At 39.9% G+C, this 22,497-nt stretch overlaps 1 protein-coding gene across 2 annotated transcripts in view; it reads right to left on the bottom strand.

The window, feature by feature from the left end:
* Positions 1 to 22,497, bottom strand: part of LOC124605630 (lysophosphatidylcholine acyltransferase) — a 691,248-nt gene that overhangs the window by 30,273 nt on the left and 638,478 nt on the right. Inside the window, exons 3-5 of one of the 2 annotated variants that reach the window (XM_047137446.1) lie at positions 13,861 to 14,078; positions 10,729 to 10,841; positions 5,671 to 5,825 (exon numbers count right to left, since the gene is read on the bottom strand). In XM_047137446.1, the coding sequence (XP_046993402.1) occupies positions 5,671 to 5,825; positions 10,729 to 10,841; positions 13,861 to 14,078 (486 nt within the window). Of the gene's footprint in view, positions 1 to 5,670; positions 5,826 to 10,728; positions 10,842 to 12,288; positions 12,504 to 13,860; positions 14,079 to 22,497 lie in introns of both variants that reach the window. The other variant, XM_047137447.1, reaches the window with a different exon arrangement.

The following is a 22,497-nucleotide window of genomic DNA, read 5'->3' as shown; positions in this document are numbered from 1 at the left end:
GTGTGTGTCTGAGTGTATACCCGTCCTTTTTTCCCTACATTTTCAGGCGGACAAACTTTCGAAATTACAGTAGTTACAATTTTCAACAACAGATAGCGCTGCAAGTGATGTGAAAGATATAGAAGACAACGCAGTCTGTGGGTGCGCCATTCTGTACGTCGTCTTTCTGCTGCAAGCGTGTGCTGTTCACAACGTGCAAGTGTGCTGTGGACAACATGGTTTATTCCTTAGAACAGAGGATTTTTCTGGTGTTGGGATTCCACCGCCTAGAACAAGACGAAGTTTTCAACGGAGGTTTAATGTAACCAAAGGACCGAAAAGCGATACAATAAAGGATCTGTTTGAAAAATTTCAACGGACTGGGAGCGTGACGGATGAACGTGCTGGAAAGGTAGGGCGACCGCGTACGGCAACCACAGAGGGCAACGCGCAGCTAGTGCAGCAGGTGATCCAACAGTGGCCTCGGGTTTCCATTCACCGTGTTGCAGCTGCGGTCCAAATGACGCCAACGTCCACGTATCGTCTCATGCGCCAGAGTTTACACCTCTATCCATACAAAATTCAAACGCGGCAACCCCTCAGCGCCGTTACCATTGCTGCACGAGAGACATTCGCTAACGATATAGTGCACAGGATTGATGACGGCGATATGCATGTGGGCAGCATTTGGTTTACTGACGAAGCTTATTTTTACCTGGACGGCTTCGTCAATAAACAGAACTGGCGCATATGGGGAACCGAAAAGCCCCATGTTGCAGTCCCATCATCCCTGCATCCTTAAAAAGTACTGGTCTGGGCCGCCATTTCTTCCAAAGGAATCATTGGCCCATTTTTCAGATCCGAAACGATTACTGCATCACGCTATCTGGACATTCTTCGTGAATTTGTGGCGGTACAAACTGCCTTAGATGACACTGCGAACACCTCGTGGTTTATGCAAGATGGTTCCCGGCCACATCGCACGGCTGACATCTTTAATTTCCTGAATGAATATTTCGATGATCGTGTGATTGCTTTGGGCTATCCGAAACATACAGGAGACGGCGTGGATTGGCCTCCCTATTCGCCAGACATGAACCCCTGTGACTTCTTTCTGTGGGGACACTTGAAAGACCAGGTGTACCGCCAGAATCCAGAAGCAATTGAACAGCTGAAGCAGTACATCTCATCTGCACGTGAAGCCATTCCGCCAGACACATTGTCAAAGGTTTCGGGTAATTTCATTCAGAGACTACGTCATATTATTGCTACGCATGGTGGATATGTGGAAAATATCGTACTATAGAGTTTCTCAGACCGCAGCGCCATCTGTTGTTGAAAATTGTAACTACTGTAATTTCGAAAGTTTGTCTGCCTGAAAATGTACTGTTGTCCCAAGCATATTGCAACAAACGGTGTATTTCTATCGCTGCTCGTTTAGTTTTTATTGCCGTTTCAAATATACCGGTCATTTTTGAAACACCCTGTATGTTCATCATTAATGTATCCCAGCATCTGGTACTCTCCATAAAAATTTGATGTTTGTTGCATCTCACCTTCATGGTGTCACAATTTTAATGTACATATGGTTGAACCTGCAACTCGACTTCCGACCTCCTTTAAAAGGTACCTGCAGTATGATCTAGGAAGATAAAGTAATCACATATTGTGACTGCATGGTTCTGCATATGAAAATTTTCTTTCCCGAAGGTAAGTTCTTTCAGTAATTAACAAAGAAGAAAGCTGTAAATGAAAACTTGATACATAATTTATTTTTCTGCAAGACTCAAAACGGAAAAGTTGCCACGCCTATATGATCAAGCAGCTCTGTACTGTGGTTCATTTAATTCTCATCTATAAGTATACCTAAAAGAATTTTCCATAACATATTAACTCCTGATGATATGCCATCCTTGCCATTAGTGTTACACCCATTTCTATGCAGTGTTAAATATATGCAAATAGCATTTGGGAAAATAAAAAATCCTGAAACATGTAAGCTTTCTGGTTTCAGAGCTGGCTGTATGTTGCAAACTGCAGCCAAACTGTATCTCTCTCTAAAGCATTTAGCCACAGAATTAGGAATAATAGAACACATGGCTGACAAAACTGGCTACCCATATTGGAAAATTAAACTCCTCAATCAGACAAAAAAAACAGCACAGAAATATACATATGGTACATATACACCAGAAAAAGATGTTGGGAAGTACACTCCTGGAAATTGAAATAAGAACACCGTGAATTCATTGTCCCAGGAAGGGGAAACTTTATTGACACATTCCTGGGGTCAGATACATCACATGATCACACTGACAGAACCACAGGCACATAGACACAGGCAACAGAGCATGCACAATGTCGGCACTAGTACAGTGTATATCCACCTTTCGCAGCAATGCAGGCTGCTATTCTCCCATGGAGATGATCGTAGAGATGCTGGATGTAGTCCTGTGGAACAGCTTGCCATGCCATTTCCACCTGGCGCCTCAGTTGGACCAGCGTTCGTGCTGGACGCTCAGACCGCGTGAGACGACGCTTCATCCAGTCCCAAACATGCTCAATGGGGGACAGATCCGGAGATCTTGCTGGCCAGGGTAGTTGACTTACACCTTCTAGAGCACGTTGGGTGGCACGGGATACATGCGGACGTGCATTGTCCTGTTGGAACAGCAAGTTCCCTTGCCGGTCTAGGAATGGTAGAACGATGGGTTCGATGACGGTTTGGATGTACCGTGCACTATTCAGTGTCCCCTCGACAATCACCAGTGGTGTACGGCCAGTGTAGGAGATCGCCCCCCACACCATGATGCCGAGTGTTGGCCCTGTGTGCCTCGGTCGTATGCAGTCCTGATTGTGGCGCTCACCTGCACGGCGCCAAACACGCATACGACCATCATTGGCACCAAGGCAGAAGCGACTCTCATCGGTGAAGACGACACATCTCCATTCGTCCCTCCATTCACGCCTGTCGCGACACCACTGGAGGCGGGCTGCACGATGTTGGGGCGTGAGCGGAAGACGGCCTAACGGTGTGCGGGACCGTAGCCCAGTTTCATGGAGACGGTTGCGAATGGTCCTCGCCGATACCCCAGGAGCAACAGTGTCCCTAATTTGCTGGGAAGTGGCGGTGCGGTCCCCTACGGCACTGCGTAGGATCCTACGGTCTTGGCGTGCATCCATGCGTCGCTGCGGTCCGGTCCCAGGTCGACGGGCACGTCCACCTTCCGCCGACCACTGGCGACAACATCGATGTACTGTGGAGACCTCACGCCCCACGTGTTGAGCAATTCGGCGGTACGTCCACCCGGCCTCCCGCATGCCCACTATACGCCCTCGCTCAAAGTCCGTCAACTACACATACGGTTCACGTCCACGCTGTCGTGGCATGCTACCAGTGTTAAAGACTGCGATGGAGCTCCGTATGCCACGGCAAACTGGCTGACACTGACGGCGGCGGTGCACAAATGCTGCGCAGCTAGCGCCATTCGACGGCCAACACCGCGGTTCCTGGTGTGTTCGCTGTGCCGTGCGTGTGATCATTGCTTGTTCAGCCCTCTCGCAGTGTCCGGAGCAAGTATGGTGGGTCTGACACACCGGTGTCAATGTGTTCTTTTTTCCATTTCCAAGAGTGTAGTAGTTCAGTAAGTACCACAACCTTGAATTTGCTGGAAAACTTCTCTGTACAACAACAAATATTCTGAAGAACTACGATGTCAATGTAAGTTTCTACCCAAAGAACAATCCAACCTTACACTTACACAATAAATGAAATCACTCTGACAAACTCAAAAAGTCCTAATGTCTTTAAAATCAGTTACCATACCAGAGACTGCTTCTAAATAGGACAAAGTGGGAGGAATTTTTCCACATGATTCAGAGTACACTACGCTGTTTTCAATCTCAAACTAATAAGTCAGGAATTGCTGATCATCTAATCAAAACAAACTACAAAATTTAAAACACATAAATGGACTTAAAGAAGCTATGAGTTCAACACAAAGGCTTCAGACTAGACATTTCAGAAACTCATGAAATACAATGGCTAGTCATATTGCACCCTTAGCCCACCTTCAATGGAAAGAATGAAACTAATTTCAATGGAGTGTCCTAACATCACTCAGTAAATCCCTGAACATGCACACAATGTGGGTAAGGTGCTTTTACATTTCACTCCACTTCTATTTCTCTTCCCACCCTGAGCTCTTTCTGACCATTTACTTCCCCTTTCACACTCCCTTACCTGGTTACAACTTTAGGTTCATTGTTAAAAACTATTAATTCGTTACCAATATATGGTTACTGCATACTGTATTCATACACAACATCTGAAGGCCACATTTCTCAACCTCCTTTCGTTTGGGGTATACCAAAGTACATTTCAAACTTCTGTGACATCTCTACATCTGATTTTTTTCTAGCTGCAAAAAATCAAATACGTAACATACATACAATAGATTTTTTAAATTATGGAATGAGTATGAGATAAAAATTTTACTAATTTATTACTTCAAGAAATGATTTGGTGATAAATTTTTCATGTTCTAGGTATTTTATCTGTGGAAAATTAGAAGACATTAAAAATCTCACTACACATCTGACACATACTTGTGATATGCCAATGTGTCACAGCATGGCAGTTGAGAAATCCAGTTCTACACTGCAAGCCTGTATGCAACCACGTATGTTTGCAAACTGTAATACTAATTTGCACTGCATGCTTAATTTCAACTTATACCACAATATATGATGACACGTAACAGTATTATGAAAAGGATAGTTGTTACTCACAATATAGCAGAGATGCTGAGTTGCAGATAGGCACAACAAAAAAACTGTCACAAAATAAGCTTTTGGCCAAGGCCTTTGACAAAGGCATTGTTGGCCGAAAGCTTATTTTGTGATTGTCTTTTTGTTGTGCCTAAGTGTGACTCAGCATCTCTGCTATACGGTGAGTAGCAACTATCCTTTTTATAATATTGTTACAGCCCCTCCTAGATTTTCCATCATTTGATACATGATGATATTATTTTTCCTGTAAAATATTTTAAAGCTTTTGCTCAAAGATTATTTGTGGTTGTCTAGCACATATGTTGTTATCTTCGAACTATGAAAATATCCATTCAGTTTGTGGTGTAGTTTGAAACTCCTAATGTTAATCCAAAAAATGCATAAACAACATGTGGAACAGGCTTCATTGAGATGTCATATCAACAGTAATTAGCAAAACTTACATGTATAATGTAAGTTGCTAATAAAATCTGGATATATTCAATAAATTTGCATACATTTTACCATAAAATTATGAACTTCAATTGAGGAAGCATTATCGCCTTACACAGATACAAGTTTCTAACGTGTTGATATTCCACTGCAGAAGAGATATTTGTTCCAAAAAAAGGAATTTCAATGACCTTTTTAGAAGAACCAGTGTCATATTTTTTACAGCAGTTAAATAAGCAACCCTGCACCTCACTAATTTATAAAAATCAGTTAATTTGATTTGGCCTGGAGCAAAAACGTGGACAGAAACCTATCCTACACAGTACTATCTTTAAATACTGACTGACATATTTAATAAATCTGACACTTTTATATTACACGTTACAGCACTTGTGTATGTGTATTTCAAAGAATAGGTCAGTGTGCTCTAGGACTTTCCAATTACTCTGATGTATAATCTTTACTTACGCTCCTGGTCCTTCCCAGGTCCAAGTAACTGTGTCAAGTTTGTTTGGATAACGTAGACAGACAGGCTGCACAGGTACTCCTGGGTAGAAAGCTCCTGGTTTGAATGTGATTAGACACGATCTGTTTGTACATGTTCCTTCTGGGAATATGAGCACCTGTAAGAGACATTACAACATCATTAGTGTCAAAGCCAGGTTTCTGTGGAAGGGTTAATTCAACACAGATGGAGAGGGTGTACAGATCAATGTCAGCAATTTCTAATACATTTTACGAGATGGGTATCAGCTTCTATCAATGTCAATGAATCTTTAAATATACTTGAAATAATGAAAAAACGGCTCAGATATGAAGTTAAATTAAATAAAGCTTCTGAAAGTCTTAAGTGTTACAGTTTTTATGGTGTCTTATCTGAACCTAGTCAATTTATTTTGACATGAAATAGCCGAGATTTCAAGGAAAGAGGTGTACAGCGAATCACTAAAGGAAAAATGCAATAATGAATGAATATCTGCTTCATAACTGTGTTGACAGTTTGCAACTCATTGAAAGTGAATTGCAAACCATGACTGAAACCTCCATACCTACCCTTTGTGAACACTGTCCTCCTACTTAGGCCATCCAAGTACACCTCACAGACCAATTCAAAGCTTCAACTTGCCACTGAATCCTCTCCACTTCTTCCTGATCTCTGGACCCAAAGTTTGGCCCAACAAAGTGAATCAAATGAAGGAAATTATAGTGGGGATGCATGAAAGGAGAGAGAACTGATGATTTCCAGTATACATCAACACTATGGGAACTCAGAAAGATGTCGTCATTGAGAGAAACAAAACTTGCATTCTACGGATTGGAGCATGGAATGTTAGATCCCTTAATCTGGCAGGCAGATTAGAAAATTTAAAAAGGGAAATGGATTGGTTGAAGTTGCACATAGTGGGAATTCGGTTGGAGGAGGAACAGGACATCTAGTCAGGTGAACACAGGGTTATAAATACAAAATGAAATATGGTTAAAGCAGAAGTAATAATGAATAAGAAAACTGGGATGCAGGTAAGCTACTAGAAACAGCTTAGTGAATGAATTATCGAGGCCAAGATAGACACGAGGCCCACTCTCGCCACAGTAACACAAGTTTATATGCCAACTAGCTCTGCAGATGATGAAGAGATTGAAGAAATGTATGACAAGATAAAAGAAATTATTCAGATGGTTAGGGAAGACAAAAATTTAATAATGATGGGGACTGGAATTTGATAGTAAGAAATGGAAGATAAGGAAAAATAGTAGGTGAATATGAACAGGGGAAAAGGAATGAAAGAGGAAGCCACATGGTAGAATTTTACACAGAGCATAATTTAATCATTGCTAATACTTTGTTTAAGAATCATAAAAGCTGTATACATAGAAAAGACCTGGATACACCAGAAGGTTACAGATTAATTTATATAATGGCAAGACAGAGATTTAGGAACCAGATTGTAAGACATTTTCAGGGGCAGATGTGGACTCTCACCCTCTGTAAACATTTTGCTGCTGGGGAGACAATAGTTGCCTTATGTTGTGCAGAATTGTCTCCATTGCCAATTAGAGCATGGTTTGCCTCCTTGCTTCCAGACTTTTGGTTATGAACTGTAGATTAGAGCTGAAGAAATTGGAAAAGGATAAGAAATTAAGAAGATGGGACCTGGATAAGTTGAAACACCTGGAGGTTGCCGAGAGTTTCAGGGAGAGCATTAGGCAATGTTTGACTAGAACAGGGGAAAGGAGTACAGTAGAAGAGGAATGCGTAGCTTTAAGAGATAAAATGGTGAAGGCAGCAGAGGACTGAATAGCTATAAAGTAAAGACCTAGCAGAAGTCCTCAGATATCAAAAAAGATATTGAATGTAATTAATGAAAGGAGAAAATATAAAAACGCAGCTAGTGAAGCAGGCAAAAGGCAATGCAAATGTTTTAAAAAAAAACAACCAAGCAGGAATGGTTGCAGGACAAATGTAAGGATTTAAAAGCATATTTCACTCAAGGAAAGATAGATGCTGCCTCAGGAAAACTGAAGATGCCTTTGGAGAAAATAGAAACAGATGCATGAATATCACAAGCTCAGGTGGCAAACCAATCCTAAGCAAAGAAGGCAAAGGTAGAAGACAGAGAAGACATTCTTGAAGGCAATATTATAGAAAGGCAAGTCGACACAGATGAAGATGAGATGGGAGATATGATATTGCTAGAAGAATTTGAGAGTTCTGAAAGATGTAAGCTGAAACAGGGCCCTAGGAGTAGACAATATTCTGTCGTGACTGCTTTAACATGTGGCCCAGCCACTGATGGTGTAGGATGAGGCTGCGAGAGGATAGGAATCTGAAGTCTGGGTGGCTGGATTGGGGAAGTCTTGCGCTTGGCTCTTCCACAGGGATATGATTCCTGTGGCAGGGGGCTGGGATTGGGAGGGGTACAGATGGACTATAACACTGTCGAGGTTCATGTCCTCCATTTTAAGGCATGATGATAGATAATTAAAGCCCTGATTAAGGCTGTGGTTCAGTTGTTCTGGTCAAGGGTAGTATTGGATGATGAAGGGGGCATTCCCTTTGTAGCTGGTCTTTGTGATAATTGGAGGATTGAAGGCGTGTGGGGTATGGCACGGGAAATCTGTTTGAGGAGTGGGTCTGAGGGATATTGCTTGTCTGTGAAGACCTTGGTGAGGCCTTCAATGTACTGGGCAAGGAGGAGGAGGTCAATGTCCATGAAGGTGGAATACTGGGTTGGAGAAGGGAGAGAAACTGTTCCAGTTGCGAAAGGAATGAGGATAGAGTGTTCTGGTACTGAGCCCTTATCATGACGATACCATCAATAAATTTTATTTATTAATGGTAGTTCTCATACTCTAGTTCTGACCAAGGTTTTCAAGGGGGTTTCACTTACTCTCTCAAATGGCACTTCCCTTGCCTCACTACCTACTCGTTTGTTATTCCGCTGAAAAGCCCCTGCCTCTCCAATGGGTTATTACGTGAAGATCCTGCTCTTTCTATAGGGGTATGGAATGAAAAGTATGTGATAAAAACAGAACAAAAATATAAAATATAATATTTCAATGTGAACATATACAAATTCTGTACATTAAGTGCATATTTCTCATAGATATACAAGTACTCTGTGTACACTATTGAAATTGTTGTCTTATTATTGTCAATGAAATGACTATGAAAACATGCACAAGTATTAATAACTTTTTTCTTATCTTTGTAGAATGACTGTATATGGTCATTGTGGCTACAATCAGATAACTAATAATCACAGCCAATGAATAAAGAAAGGCTAAACCAAATAACTGCTTGTATTTATTTCTTCCAGTTGGAGTCTGCAGCCTGTATAATTATCTCCAACATGCCTATTTTCATACCTGCATATAGCAAAGTGGAAAAAGTGTAAGTAACACAAGGCATCATGCCTGTTAGTTCCATGGCTGGTGTCTTTGGAATAAAAATTAAAAAAAAATAAATAAAATAAAAAACCAGCGATGTGACGGAATGAGATATAAAGGCAAGTCAACTATATATGGTACTTTTACTGTTTTCTAATAAATATGGCAAAAAAAGTGAAAGAGGAACACCCAGAACTGTCTATCTCAGTGCCACTCAAATAAAATTTTTAATACTGAAATATATATTACTTTAAAGTAGCATCCCATAAGTTAAAAAATGTCTAATTGAAAATTTACTCACTAAGAAAATTTGCAAATTCATTAGACATAACAAAACGTATGTGGAGCAAATTACAGAAAAAAACTGTAAGCCTGTGTTATGAGTTCCTTAACTGCATAATAATAGTAAAGGTGTTGGAAATGAAGCACACACTTCAGGCAGTGTAATCACAGGACAGAAACTTTTCTATTTTCAAGCTGACCAGTTTCAACAGTTTTCTGCTTCATCATCTGATCTAAGAAGAGAACATGAAGATAATGGGGGAGGCGTGGGGGAGACTACAGTTAATTTCACCTATTACATAAAATAAGAAATTTCACTTACCTTCTGGAACTTGTTATACAGGTGGCATGTAACATTACATTAAGATAAAAGGCACTCCACACATAGACATCTTTTTATAAAAGACATGCACACAGTTGGTAACATCCTCATACCATCCACGCATATGTATTAGATGACTAAGTAAATTCAGCTCTGTGTGGTTTTTGTGTATGCTAATGCTTCCCACAAGTGATAGTTTGTGGGACCCCCGCCATTCCTGGCTGGCTCGGCATTAATGCTTGCACCATTTGGTTCTTATTTTATGTCCTGTTACTTTATTCATTAAAGGTAAAGGCTATTTTTAAACTTTTTTGATTGTTACTGTAATTTTCTCACTGTACAATATGGAAACGGTATGTATGACTATAGATTTTATGTGGAGCGTAAGCCTATGGTAGTTTTAAATGTATGGTCAGCTGGCATTCCTGTTGTATCAAATATTTGGAAAGTCCACCTTTATTTCTGGTACATAGCTGTTCATTTCTTGTAACCAGAGTGTGTGTCATCATTTGGCATTTACTACTTACATAACTTTGTAACAGATCTCTCGCCTCTATGTAGACACTCCGTCTGTAGCTTAGTGCTGTGCGGCAAGCTTAGGAGAGAGATTTCCAGTGACTATATGCATGGATGGTACAAAGATGTTAAGAACTGTGTGCATTTGATCAATTTCGTGTTTTTCATCATGACATGTACATGTGTGCAGTGCCTTTTGTGCTTTGACTTTATGACAAGTTTCATATGGTACATGAAATTACGTGGTACTTTTATAACATCTTCCACAAGGGACAATTTTGTATTTTATGTAATAGGGGAAATTAAGTGTAGTCTGTTTCCCCCACCCTCCCCTAACCCCTTATCTTCGTGGTTTCCCCTTAGATCATATGATGGCAGCATAAGACTGCTGAAACCAGTCATCCTGGAATAATAAAAGTTTCTACCTGGTGTACAAAGTGTGTTCTTCATTGATGACCACACAGATTGCCCCACAACACAACACGTGTATACTTTACAGCTAAGGTGTTGTGTCTCACCTGTGGCCAGTCGAGATCTGAGGTGGCTCTCTCGATGATTTCCTTGATGGTGTTTTGTCTCGAGTTAGGATCCTCCCTCCACACATACACAGGCTGTGTGTAGTTTATCAGCTCTGTTGGAAACATTTTAAGTTTGCTTATAATAATTAAAGGATACATATTTTGTTATTATTTTTAATTATATTGTAGTACCTGACTTATCAGATGTAATAGTAATTAAAAGTAAAATTACCATATGAAAAAATTGTTTTCACTCACATTTGAATTTCTAAACATGTCATACCATAGCAGAAATTTATGGTGCTATGTTCTGGTTCTGTGAAGTACTTAACACAAACACAACTGGTAGAAGTCTATAAGTCTTTAAATATTGCCTTAGGTGAGCTGTTGGGAATATCCAGTGATTTTTGTGAACGTCAGAAATATCACTATGGAAGAAAATTAATTTGCACTCAAAAGGTAAATATAATAAGCGTATTCAGCATTGTAAATAATCGTAATAATGCCGACAGTAATCCACAGAACTGGGATGATAGAGCTACAAATTACAGTCAGGTGGCAAAATAGCAAATAGTTCACAAACATTGATCTGATAGATGTTCCTGTTCGATGAAATGAGCATTTTATATGAAAGAATGATATTGCAGATTCCCCACCAATGTTATTGTACACCAAACAGCTGAAATAATATGTAATGGATTTGTGAACTGTATTTACCTGGAAAATGTTTCTGAATGTCACTTGATGGATTCTTTTCTTAACACACACAAAAAAACTTGTTCTCCATCCATACATACATAGCAATCAGAGTCAGTGTGTCACATGAACTAGCAGATCACATAATTTACATTAAAAACAGTAGAAATATGTATTTTCAAGAACATTGCTTTAGTTTGCACGTTACTCATTGTTACAGAGACAGCTGACTTCTAAAGAATGAACCTTCACAGCCAAATAGGTTTATTACATCTGAAACTGATGCAGTATATAATACGTTGTTTGAGGAAGATAAATGGAATTTATATGTGGCTCAGAAAGTGTTACTTATTTTCATTAGGCCATGTTAACTAGTAAATTACATACTACTGGTAGTAAAATAATTCTTCACTCTTGTTAAGAGTGTGCACAACATTATCTTAGGTTAATCATCTATTTCATACAATCAGAGAACAAAGCAAAGTTTTTCCACACCAATCTGTTTATATTTCATGTCGTCATTCCTGAGTTTTAAAATGAAAGCAGTGAAAATAAGCAGTATTCCTTTAATTTTATATATCTGTAAATCAACTCATACTCTGTCTTGTCTCTAATCTTACTGTGGTTAAATACACTAAAAGGGAATGAAAATACATTGACTCAATTTGTACACATTAACAGACAACCACTTTTGTGTCTGCGCTTTGGTAGTTTTTACATACTATGGAAAATATTGAAAAATATTTATTTTTTAAATAAGTAATATTATGAGCAGTGCACTTTGTTCTCTGATACATATTGTAATCCAAACCTGCTGGTTCTCACAACTGGCAACAGAAATACTAGAATGTTCTAGATACATACTGCCAATGAAAGGGTTCAGCCCACTTTCCCTGCGAACAATAAGAGAGGGGAATCCAGTGATATAGGTGATACTGGCATCAAGGAACGTCGAGTGTGGTGCAACGACGAGTATGGGTGCCTCCGACCGCGTCGCCTGCCGGCCCCTTATGACAAGGGACATGCCGCCCGCCCGGTAGGTGGAGCGCCCCAGTGCACAGATCACCGGCGTCAATTTTCTGTGTGGTGGGTGGAATAAACAGCACAAGTAAGAGAGAGGGAGCACAGGACAAAACAGCCAGAGTACCACACCATGTGTTAACACTCCCTTGTTTACAACACAGGAAGAATTATGTTATTGAACACCCATAGAACCACACAAGTTGAGTTTAGAGAGGAAGTCTGTTAATCAGAAGAATCCATCACCAAAGAGAGGTACAGGTAACAGAGATTTAATATTGTAGAAGCAGCAGTAGATTATTTCCTTCCATTTTACAATATTTCTTACAGCAGCATCCATAGAAATAGAGTAAAAACTATAGCAATTTTCCCAATAGGTTAAAGTAAGTGTTGTAAACCATGGAAAAGTGAGTTCCCTTCTGAATAAAAATATTATTTTAGGACTGAAAATCCACAGAAATGAACCTTTCTTGTTGTGCCATGCCAATACAAAAGCATAAGAATTTACAGTTAGAAAAAACTGTTTTTATGGAAATGAATATTACACTTTGGTTGACTTTGCACCCAGTATGTCCACAAAAAGAAGTTGCTAATATGGAAGAAATGATTTCATTACATTTTGTAAGTTTCACTAAAATAAATCCCAAATATGTAATCAGTAAGATATATGCATTAGTTTTCCATTAACAATAGTGAATGACATGATTAAAATGGATCATTAAATGAAAATGTTTATTTTACACACACACACACACACACACACACACACACACACACACGAATAACCATACCAACTTTGAAACTGTTTAAGTAGTGAGGGGGAAAAAAATTTCTCTACAAACTTTTTGGCCAGTGTACAAAGATAGAGAAGATAGATCACCAAAACAAGAATTAATTTTAAAAATACAAACAAGAATGCTGAAAAATATTATGGCACTGATCAATTGAAGATCCTGTGTGGCAACTATTAGGCAAGAAGACAAGATCTGTTCTTAAATACAAAAACTTTAGTAGGGGGAGAGGGAGAGATGGATGCAAGAGGGAGGGGGGGGGGGGGGGGGAGAGAGAGAAACACACACACACACACACACACACACAGACAGACACAGAGACAGAGAGAGAGACAGAGAGAGAGAGAGACAGAGAGAGACAGAGAGAGAGAGAGACAGAGAGAGATCACATCACACAGATAATTACAAGCAGTGACTGATGATAAAGGAAGCATAGCCTGTTATAAAAGCCTACAAAATATATATCATACTGGCATCCGGTGTGTTATGCAGTGGAAGCATAGCTACTATTTGCCCCAATAACCATAAAACATTTGTGAAGCATTTTTGTTATTGCTGCTAGACTGTGAGAACCTGAGGTAGGATTGCTTTTTACACATAGATAATGCATGCACGAATGACATACTTCCAAAGAAGGGCAAGTGTCCAGTCTCGCCCTTTGCAACAATACTCGGAGCACCCAGATATACAACTGGCAACGCATCAAAGTAGGAGGAATGAGGCGCTAATGCCAGGACGGGCGCTTCCTTAGCCGTCGCCTGTTTTCCCTTCACCGTCACCCAGTGGAATCCTCCACACAGGAAGAGACCCCTCATCACACAGCAGATCACAGCACGCGCATTTCTACAACACCAAAACCACATCACTGCACTTGCTATGTTGTTACATGCACAGAAATTTCGCTGAGAATGTTAGAAAGGAAGTGTTAGTGTAAAAAACAATCATTTCCACACAAATTGTATCAAGTGCAAACTGATCTCAACTTAAAACAAAGTTCCATTGTAAGAATATCATATTTTGACCATTTTTCTGTATATTACTATGATAGTGTGTCATGTTTTGACTATTTTTCTTGGTCTTACCCTGGTGATATCTGACAAGTAGCTTAGAAAGGTGAGCTATTAGGTCACACGTATGAAAGATGGCTTTACACAATCCACACAGGCATTTCATGCTGCTTAGAATATACAGTGTGGCGTAAGAAGCGAAAAGTTTCCTGCCACATACAAAACAAATGTTTTATCCACATTTAAGATGAATATGACAAAGATAGCTACAAACACCACAAAATTCTCAACTTGGTCAAGATATCTACTAAATTCATCAAACATCTGAAGCAACACCCTACATTGCCAGTGTAAATAGTCAGCAGGCATAACATGTCTGATTTATTCCCTTAAAAATTCATTCATGGGTAGCTTGTGAAGTTTTTACTAAGCTGCGATTGGGCTGGGCTGGCGATATTAGCCAGATGTCAGCCACTTCTTGCTCTGTTCGCAAAATGGAAGAGTTAACTCGTGCAGAGAAGGTAAGGCCATGGCTAAGTGTCACTTATGCTGTAAGACAACTGTATAGGACAAAACGAATCACAGGAATGAAATTGTTCCCTTGATGCCCTAGGATGGGCAGAGGAATGTAGGCGAGTGAAGTTTTGACCCTCTTTTTTTTCAGCCAAATCACAGACTGTTCAGACCTTTCTCCCACTCCTCTTTGGGAATGAGGCCCCCCACCTTGTATGAAAGATTGAAGACTTCATTCTGTATCCCTTAGAATAGACAATAAACCATGCCACAATTTAATTTCAATAGTAGGCTTGGCATTTATGATTTCATACCCTGCAGTTATCTCCTATACACTGGGTCCCCACCTGCAGCTGGCATTCATCCTATCATCCAAACATTTGTGCACTTGCACACCACTTTATTAGGACCAACAACATTATTGTGACTGTCACTGTATAAACAGTCTAAAATACGTTGTTGACTGGGTCAACAATATATTACTTTATGCCTTTATTACACATTTCAGCTTGTGTTAGATTGTTCAACTTATCTTTTATTTCTGAACTTTCATGTCCTTTGCTTTCTTCTAACCACAGAAGTTAGCAAGTCGCTCAATAACAGCAGAACTGTAACGTCAGAAACATGTGAGTGTTTGGGTTCACCTATACTAAATGTGTGCATGTTCATACAAAGGCAAATGCTTTCCTACAGACTTCCACGTAGAGAAAATATAGCGAGCTTATCTACATTATACAATCAAAAGTATCTGCATACTTAACAATGGCCATTAATATGAGGTGTGCCCACACTGCACCTTTATGGCAGTATGAGCACTGCTGGGCACACTTTCAGTGAGTTGTCTGAATGAATGGAGAAATGGCAGCAGCCCATTACTCCTCAAAAGCCAAAACCAGGAAAGGTAGTGATTTTGGACACTGGGGTCTGGAGCAAACTTTACATTCTAACTCATCCTAAAGGTGTTGCATTGGGTTCAGGTTGGGACTCTGAGCAAGCCAGTCCATTTAAGGCATGTTATTGTCCACAAACCATTGCCTCATATGTGCTAGTTTATGGCAAGGTTCATTTTGCTGATACAAAGTCATCAACTCCAGACTGTTCCTTTACTTCACACAGTTTACAATGGTGTAAAACATATCCATGTCCTTCCGCATTTACCATCATCTTAAGCAAAAAAAATGGGACTACATCGTATCCACAAAAACCACCCTTGTGCTGTAAAATCCCTCCTTTGTGCTTCGCTGTTGGCACTACAGATGATGGCAGATAATGTTCTCCAGACATTTGTCAAACCCAAAGCATTACATTACATTATCACCAGGTATAGCACGATTCATCACATATCATTGGTTTCCAGTCATCCCCTGTCCTGTGGCATCACTCTTTACACCACCAAAATTATCACTTAGCTTTCACTGCAGAAACAAATGGCTTACGACTAGCTGCTTGACCAATATATCCCATTATTTTTTAAGTCTGTATGCATCATCACAATGCTTCCTGGACTGCTAATAACACTTTAGAACTCACGCACAACTAATTCTGCTGATGTCATGCAATTCTTTTATAACCACCCTATGCAGTGCTTGACGTCCACCACCAGTAACTGAGTGGTCAGCGCAACAGAATGTCAGTCCTAAGGGCTTGGGTTCGATTCCCGGCTGGGTCGGAGATTTTCTCCACTCGGGGACTGGGTGATGTGTTGTCCTAATCATCATCATTTCATCCCCATCGATGCGCAAGTCACCAAAGTGGCGTCAAATTGAAAGACTTACACCCGGCAAACGGTCTGCCCGATGGGAGGCCCTAGTCACATTACTATTTATTTAGTGCTTGACAATCCCTGTTGGTCAGTATATGATGTTTCTGCCTGGACTTCGTTTAGTTGTGGTTGTTCCTTCATGTGTCCACTTCACTATCAATCAGTAACAGTCAACATTGGCAGCTTCAGAAAAATTAAAATGTCCCTGATGGACTTCTTATACTCAGGTGACATCCAATGACTATTCCACATTTTAAGTCACTGAGCTCTCTTGGATCACCCATTCTGCTGTCACTCTTTCTCAACTGACAACACAATATTCCTCAGCTTCTTTTGTACTGGTGGATCTGCGTCTTGTTACATTAGTGGTCAATTTCACATTACACAGTGGTGTCCAGGTACATTTGCTCAGACAGTGTACATAAATACCATAAACTGACAGGTCGGCCCGGATGAGGAGCTGAACCCATAGAAATTCAACTTTAATTCAGCTAAAATGATATGGCCACCCATGGGCATTACATAGCTGTAGTAAGGATGAAACATACACCGATGAACAGCTCAATACTGTGCAGCAGCTGTGTGACAGTGGGGAATCATGGGAAGGACCAAACATGATAACTGATGTACTAAGGATATTCAATGACTTATGGCCATCCAACAGCCACACAAAACCAATTAAGATCATCAGAGCAGGGCTGAAGTTATTAACATCCTCCTCAACAGCAAGTTGAGCAAGACTTTTATTTCTACAGAGATGTCGAGAGTTTGTGAAAATTTCAAAACAGAATTTCCAATTCCTGCTGAAGTGCTTTAAGGTTATTTTGGTGTATGACTGCAGTTTTTCCAAATGTAATATGCTTTTGAAGTTGTGTACTTAATCCCTGCATAAAATTAAACACAAACACATACCCACATAACAAATTAATGTATTATATACATATGTACAGTATGCAATGAAAATTAGAAAAAGAAAGTGTTAATCGATTATCATGCTTTTAACTGACCACTTTCTCAACATGCAGTGTATTAAACAATCAAAAGTGTTTCCGTTTTTAATTATCTGTATGTCTAATACCGTGCACATAGTTGACAAAACAGTTTATAAATTTGCATTGTTGTTTAATAAATTAAGACATATATCATAATACTGTTAACATCCTACATGACAAAGATTGTGTTAATTCTTAACAAAATGGCTTCAAAGGATGGCTGGTAAATAGTTAACTTCAGAAGATGAAGTTCAAAACTTCAGATGGACACATTAAAAACTAGGAAAAACCTGGCTTTTGGAACTTTTTTTCTTTCTTCATGAATAGGTTGGTGAAGTTGGGAAAGAGATTAGAGGAGCTAAACTTCTTTGCCAAGAAAGCTAATTATAACCTTTATTCTCAGTAATCAGATCTGGTAATCAAAGTTGCCATCTCCAGATCTGGAGTGACAGGTTATTGCATATTTCTTTAAATATGAGGGCTGCCCAGTAAGTAATGCACTGCATCTTTTTTCTTTGACAATTCTTTATTGAACATAACGAGAATTACACTTGGGGAAGAATGGTGTTTTATTTACAAACCCCATTTTTCCATGTAATCTACAGCATGACACAAGGGTGTTTATTGTCTGTCTGTACCAATCCTTGTCCTGGTGAAAGGGCCAGTGTTTCACTATGTTGATCATCTCCTCTTCTTTCTCAAAATGTCTTCCATTAATGGCGTCCCTTAATGAACCAAACAAGTGGAAGTCTGAGGCGGCTAGGTCAGGGCTGTAGGGTGGATGGGGTAACACCATCCAACACTTTTTTGTGATGTGTTTAGCAGTCCTCAGACTTGTGGGGGCCGAGTGTTATCATGTTGCAGCAAAACATCTCCCGAGTTGCCGTGACGCCGAAGTTACTGGAAGTGCATCTTAAGTTTTGTTGATGCGTTAGTGTATGCTTCTGAATTAATAGTACCACCCCTTGGCATCACATCAATGAGAATCACACCTTCACAGTCCCACAAGATGGTGATCATGACATTACCAGCCGATGCAGTTGCTGTGAATTTTTTCTTCTGTGGTGATTGGGAATGGTACCATTCCATCAATTGTTGTTTAGTTTCGGGCTCAAAATGGTGAACCTGGGTTTCATCACCTGTCACAATCCTGGATATTAAGGCCTCCCCTCAGCTTCAAAATATTGCAACAAGTCAAGACAAATGCTTTTTTGTGCTATTTGTGATCCACTGTTAGACACCGTGGGACCTATCTTGCACAGACTTTTAATATGCAAGAGTGTGGATAGTTGCATCCAAACTTTTTTTGCTGATTGACAGATACAGTGCCAACTGCCAAGTCAAAATGCATCTGACCTTGCAAATGACATCAGCTCGCTGCAACATGTCGGGTTTGACAGCAGTGGATGGTCTCCCCGACTGCTGCAAATCGTGGAGCTCCACCGAATCACCTTCTGATGACCTCACCATCCCTGCCCAGCTACTAACTGTACTTCTGTCGACAGCAGATGCTCCGTAGACTTTGCACAATGATTTGCGAATATTCCTCATCGTTTCTTTCTCTGCACTGAGAAATTAAATGACGGCACATTGCTTGTGATTTATGTCACCTACAGGCATAATTTTGCAATTTTGAAACAGTCTTGCAGCTACAGTTTCTGTCGGAAAAGATGGAAACTTGGGGTGCTCACTCAGGTGACTTCAAATATTGCATACGTAACATTTCACATTCGTACCATTGTTTTGGGCTGAGAAAAAAAATGTGGTGCATTACTTTCTGAGCAACCCTCATAGCAGTGAAGGTACTCTTTCTCTTTTACCCTCCTGTTTTAAGGAATGTGCAGTAAACTGTTCGTTGAGATGTGAAGATGGTAACATTGATTAGCAAAACTGATTATCAGGAAGATCGCCCATTGTGGCTGAAAATGAGTAAACTATTGGGGGAGAGAGAGAGAGAGGAAGGGCACTCAGAGTCCTAGGTTAAGAGAGCACCTAGATACAGTATTTATGTCGTGAAGTACATAATGACCAGCCATTTTGCACAATCTTGATACAACAATCTTTTTAAGCAAATGTTCCTTCAGAGACAATACTAATTCTTCCTTTGATATTGATGGCTGTCTGACAATGACACTCCTGATTCCAATTTATCACTGGACACATGTCAAATATTGTTAAGAGAGGCAGTTGCTATTATTCCAATTCAGTATATAAAATCATAATTGTTTAAGTATCACATTTTTAGACAGCCATATAGGAAAATATCTCCCTTCTTTTGCCAAAATATTAAAATTTTATGAACTGATCTGAGTATCTTCATCATAATCAAAAACACCAAGCAACTTGCATATCAAAAGGAACATAGTTACCAGAAAATTCCCAAAGTAAAGATAAAAAAGATCACAATGCTGCACACTATTTAGAACAATATACAAACAGAAAACTGAAATTAGTGGACACCAAAATGCAGTAATTAAGATCACCTGTTAAATGTTGTATTACCAAAATATATGAACCGATAAAAGACTGGTATATGCTGTTATTTTGCCTGGCGTTTCAATACAGCTCAATGTTGAATAGGCCCACTGATAGTGTAAGATAGGTTATCTCAACAATTCTCAACATTTTGCTCTGATGTCTTTTCTTAAAATTTCTTTGTATTAATGTTGCATCAGTAGTGAAGTCAGAATAACACATGTAGTCCTGATTGAATTTTGAAACTGAAGTACCTGAACATTACTCTATTCTACGAATCGTTCAACTTGCATACGAAGATTTAGGAAAGACAAGTCATGAATTTGGTATGTTGTCAACAGTAAACTTGGATCATCATATCAAATTTAGCATAACACACCCTTGGCAACACCAATAAAAGCGAACTGCACGAACATCGCTGACTGGAGATCAGCTTTGACCTTAATTCACACTTTTGACATTCTCAGTTCAAAGCTCCACTCTATTGTGTAACACCGATCTTGGAGCCACCGAATGAGTGTCACTGTTAAACTAAATTAGCAATAAACACTCTCGGGAACACTGCTAAAATCAGCTATTGACACAATTATACAGGTGCAAATATTAATCATATGTCTTCAGCCTGTAATCTCATTGACTGGAGTAGAATTGGCTTCAGTGATGAGTCCCACTTCAATTTAAGCTTCAATGGCCAGCAAAGATGTGTCTGGAGACACCCTGGACTGCAGTGAGATACCAGCCTGACTGTTGGCTGCCGCACAGTGTGACAACCAGGAATGACGGTCTGGGGTGCTATTTCCTTTCATCGCAGGACCCATTTGGTTGTCATCCGTGACACCGTTACAGCACAGCGGTATGTTGACAATATTCTGCACCCTGTTTTGTTGCCCTTGATCAAACAGTTGTACTGTTTGTCTTTGTGCTTGCCAAACTAACGTGGCCAGCGAGGCCACTGGACCCCTACCCAATTGAGAACTTTTCAATCATTATGGTCAGGACCCACCAACCAGCTCATGATTTTGACAATATAATGCACCAGTTGGGCAAAATTTGGCACGACATCCCTCGGGAGGGCATCCAAGAACTCTATCAATCAACATCAAGCTGAATAACTGCTTGTGTAAAAGCCAGAAGTGGGCCAACGTGTTATTGACTTGTTTAATATGTGGAGCTCTATCTCTTGAATAAATCACACAGTTTTTCTGAAACTTTAATCATTTGTTTGTCTATTCATTTACACCACATCTACCAATTTCCATTCCATTCAGTTAATTCCTTCGTGGTGCATCATGGTTGCTTTTTTTCTGTTTTGTCTTAGTGGATTTACTAATTTTTTGTTGGAGCAAACGTACTTGATATGAAGCAAAGCTGCATCCGTCTCTGTAGTTAGTTTCTCGGCAAAGCTTTTAGTTTTCGCGAAAAAAATAAATAAATAAAAACCACAGTTCTGGGATTTGCCCTTGTTTTCTGCTACGGAGTCTCTCTCTCATTCTATTTTGAGAAAACTAACTGGTAACAAAATAATATTTTTCCACGTCTTACAGCCACACATTCCAGCTTGAGAACGAACGTATTTTATTTTCGCTATGTCCCACAGTCATTGTGATACATCGAAGTAAAGTACAACACTGCGCATATTTTGAAAAATTTGCAATGAAAAATGTAGTCACTGGCCTTTCCGTTTGACGGGCTTTTAGGAAATAGGTTGGTGCGCATGAAATGTAGCTAATGTATCGAAATTGGAGAGCGAAGGAGAGTGATCTCTCTTTCCACTCTCGAGAAAATACGTGAGATACCGGGTGATCAAAAAGTCAGTATAAATTTGAAAACCGAATAAATCACGGAATAATGTAGATAGAGGGGCAAAAAAATTGACACACATGCTTGGAATGTCATGGGGTTTTATTAGAACCAAAAAAAAAAAAAATATATACAAAAGTTCAAAAAATGTCCGACAGATGGCGCTTCATCTGATCAGAATAGCAATAATCAGCATAACAAAGTAAGACAAAGCAAAGATGATGTTCTTTACAGGAAATGCTCAATATGTCCACCATCATCCCCCAAAAATAGCTGTAGTCGAGGAATAATGTTGTGAACAGCACTGTAAAGCATGTCCGGAGTTATGGTGAGGCATTGGCGTCAGGTGTTGTCTTTCAGCATCCCTAGAGATGACGGTCGATCACGATACACTTGCGACTTCACGTAACCCCAAAGCCAATAATCGCACGGACTGTCTGGGAACCTGGGAGGCCAAGCATGACGAAAGTGGGGGCTGAGCACACGACCATCACCAAACGACGCGCGCAAGAGATGTTTCACGCGTCTAAAATATGGGCAATATGGGGTGGAGCGCCATCCTGCATAAACATCGTACTTTCCAGCAGGTGTTTATCAGCCAGGCTGTGGATGATGCGATTCTGTAACATATTGGCGTACCTCTCACCCGTCACGGTAGCAGTTACAAAACCAGAATCACGCATTTCCTCGAAGAAAAAAGGCCCGATAACGGT

This window comes from Schistocerca americana, chromosome 3 (assembly GCF_021461395.2).
Source record: "Schistocerca americana isolate TAMUIC-IGC-003095 chromosome 3, iqSchAmer2.1, whole genome shotgun sequence".
NCBI classification, from domain to species: Eukaryota; Metazoa; Arthropoda; class Insecta; order Orthoptera; family Acrididae; genus Schistocerca; species Schistocerca americana.
The sequence above is the reverse complement of the archived record's forward strand: the minus strand, read 5'-3'. Positions and strand labels throughout refer to the sequence as shown.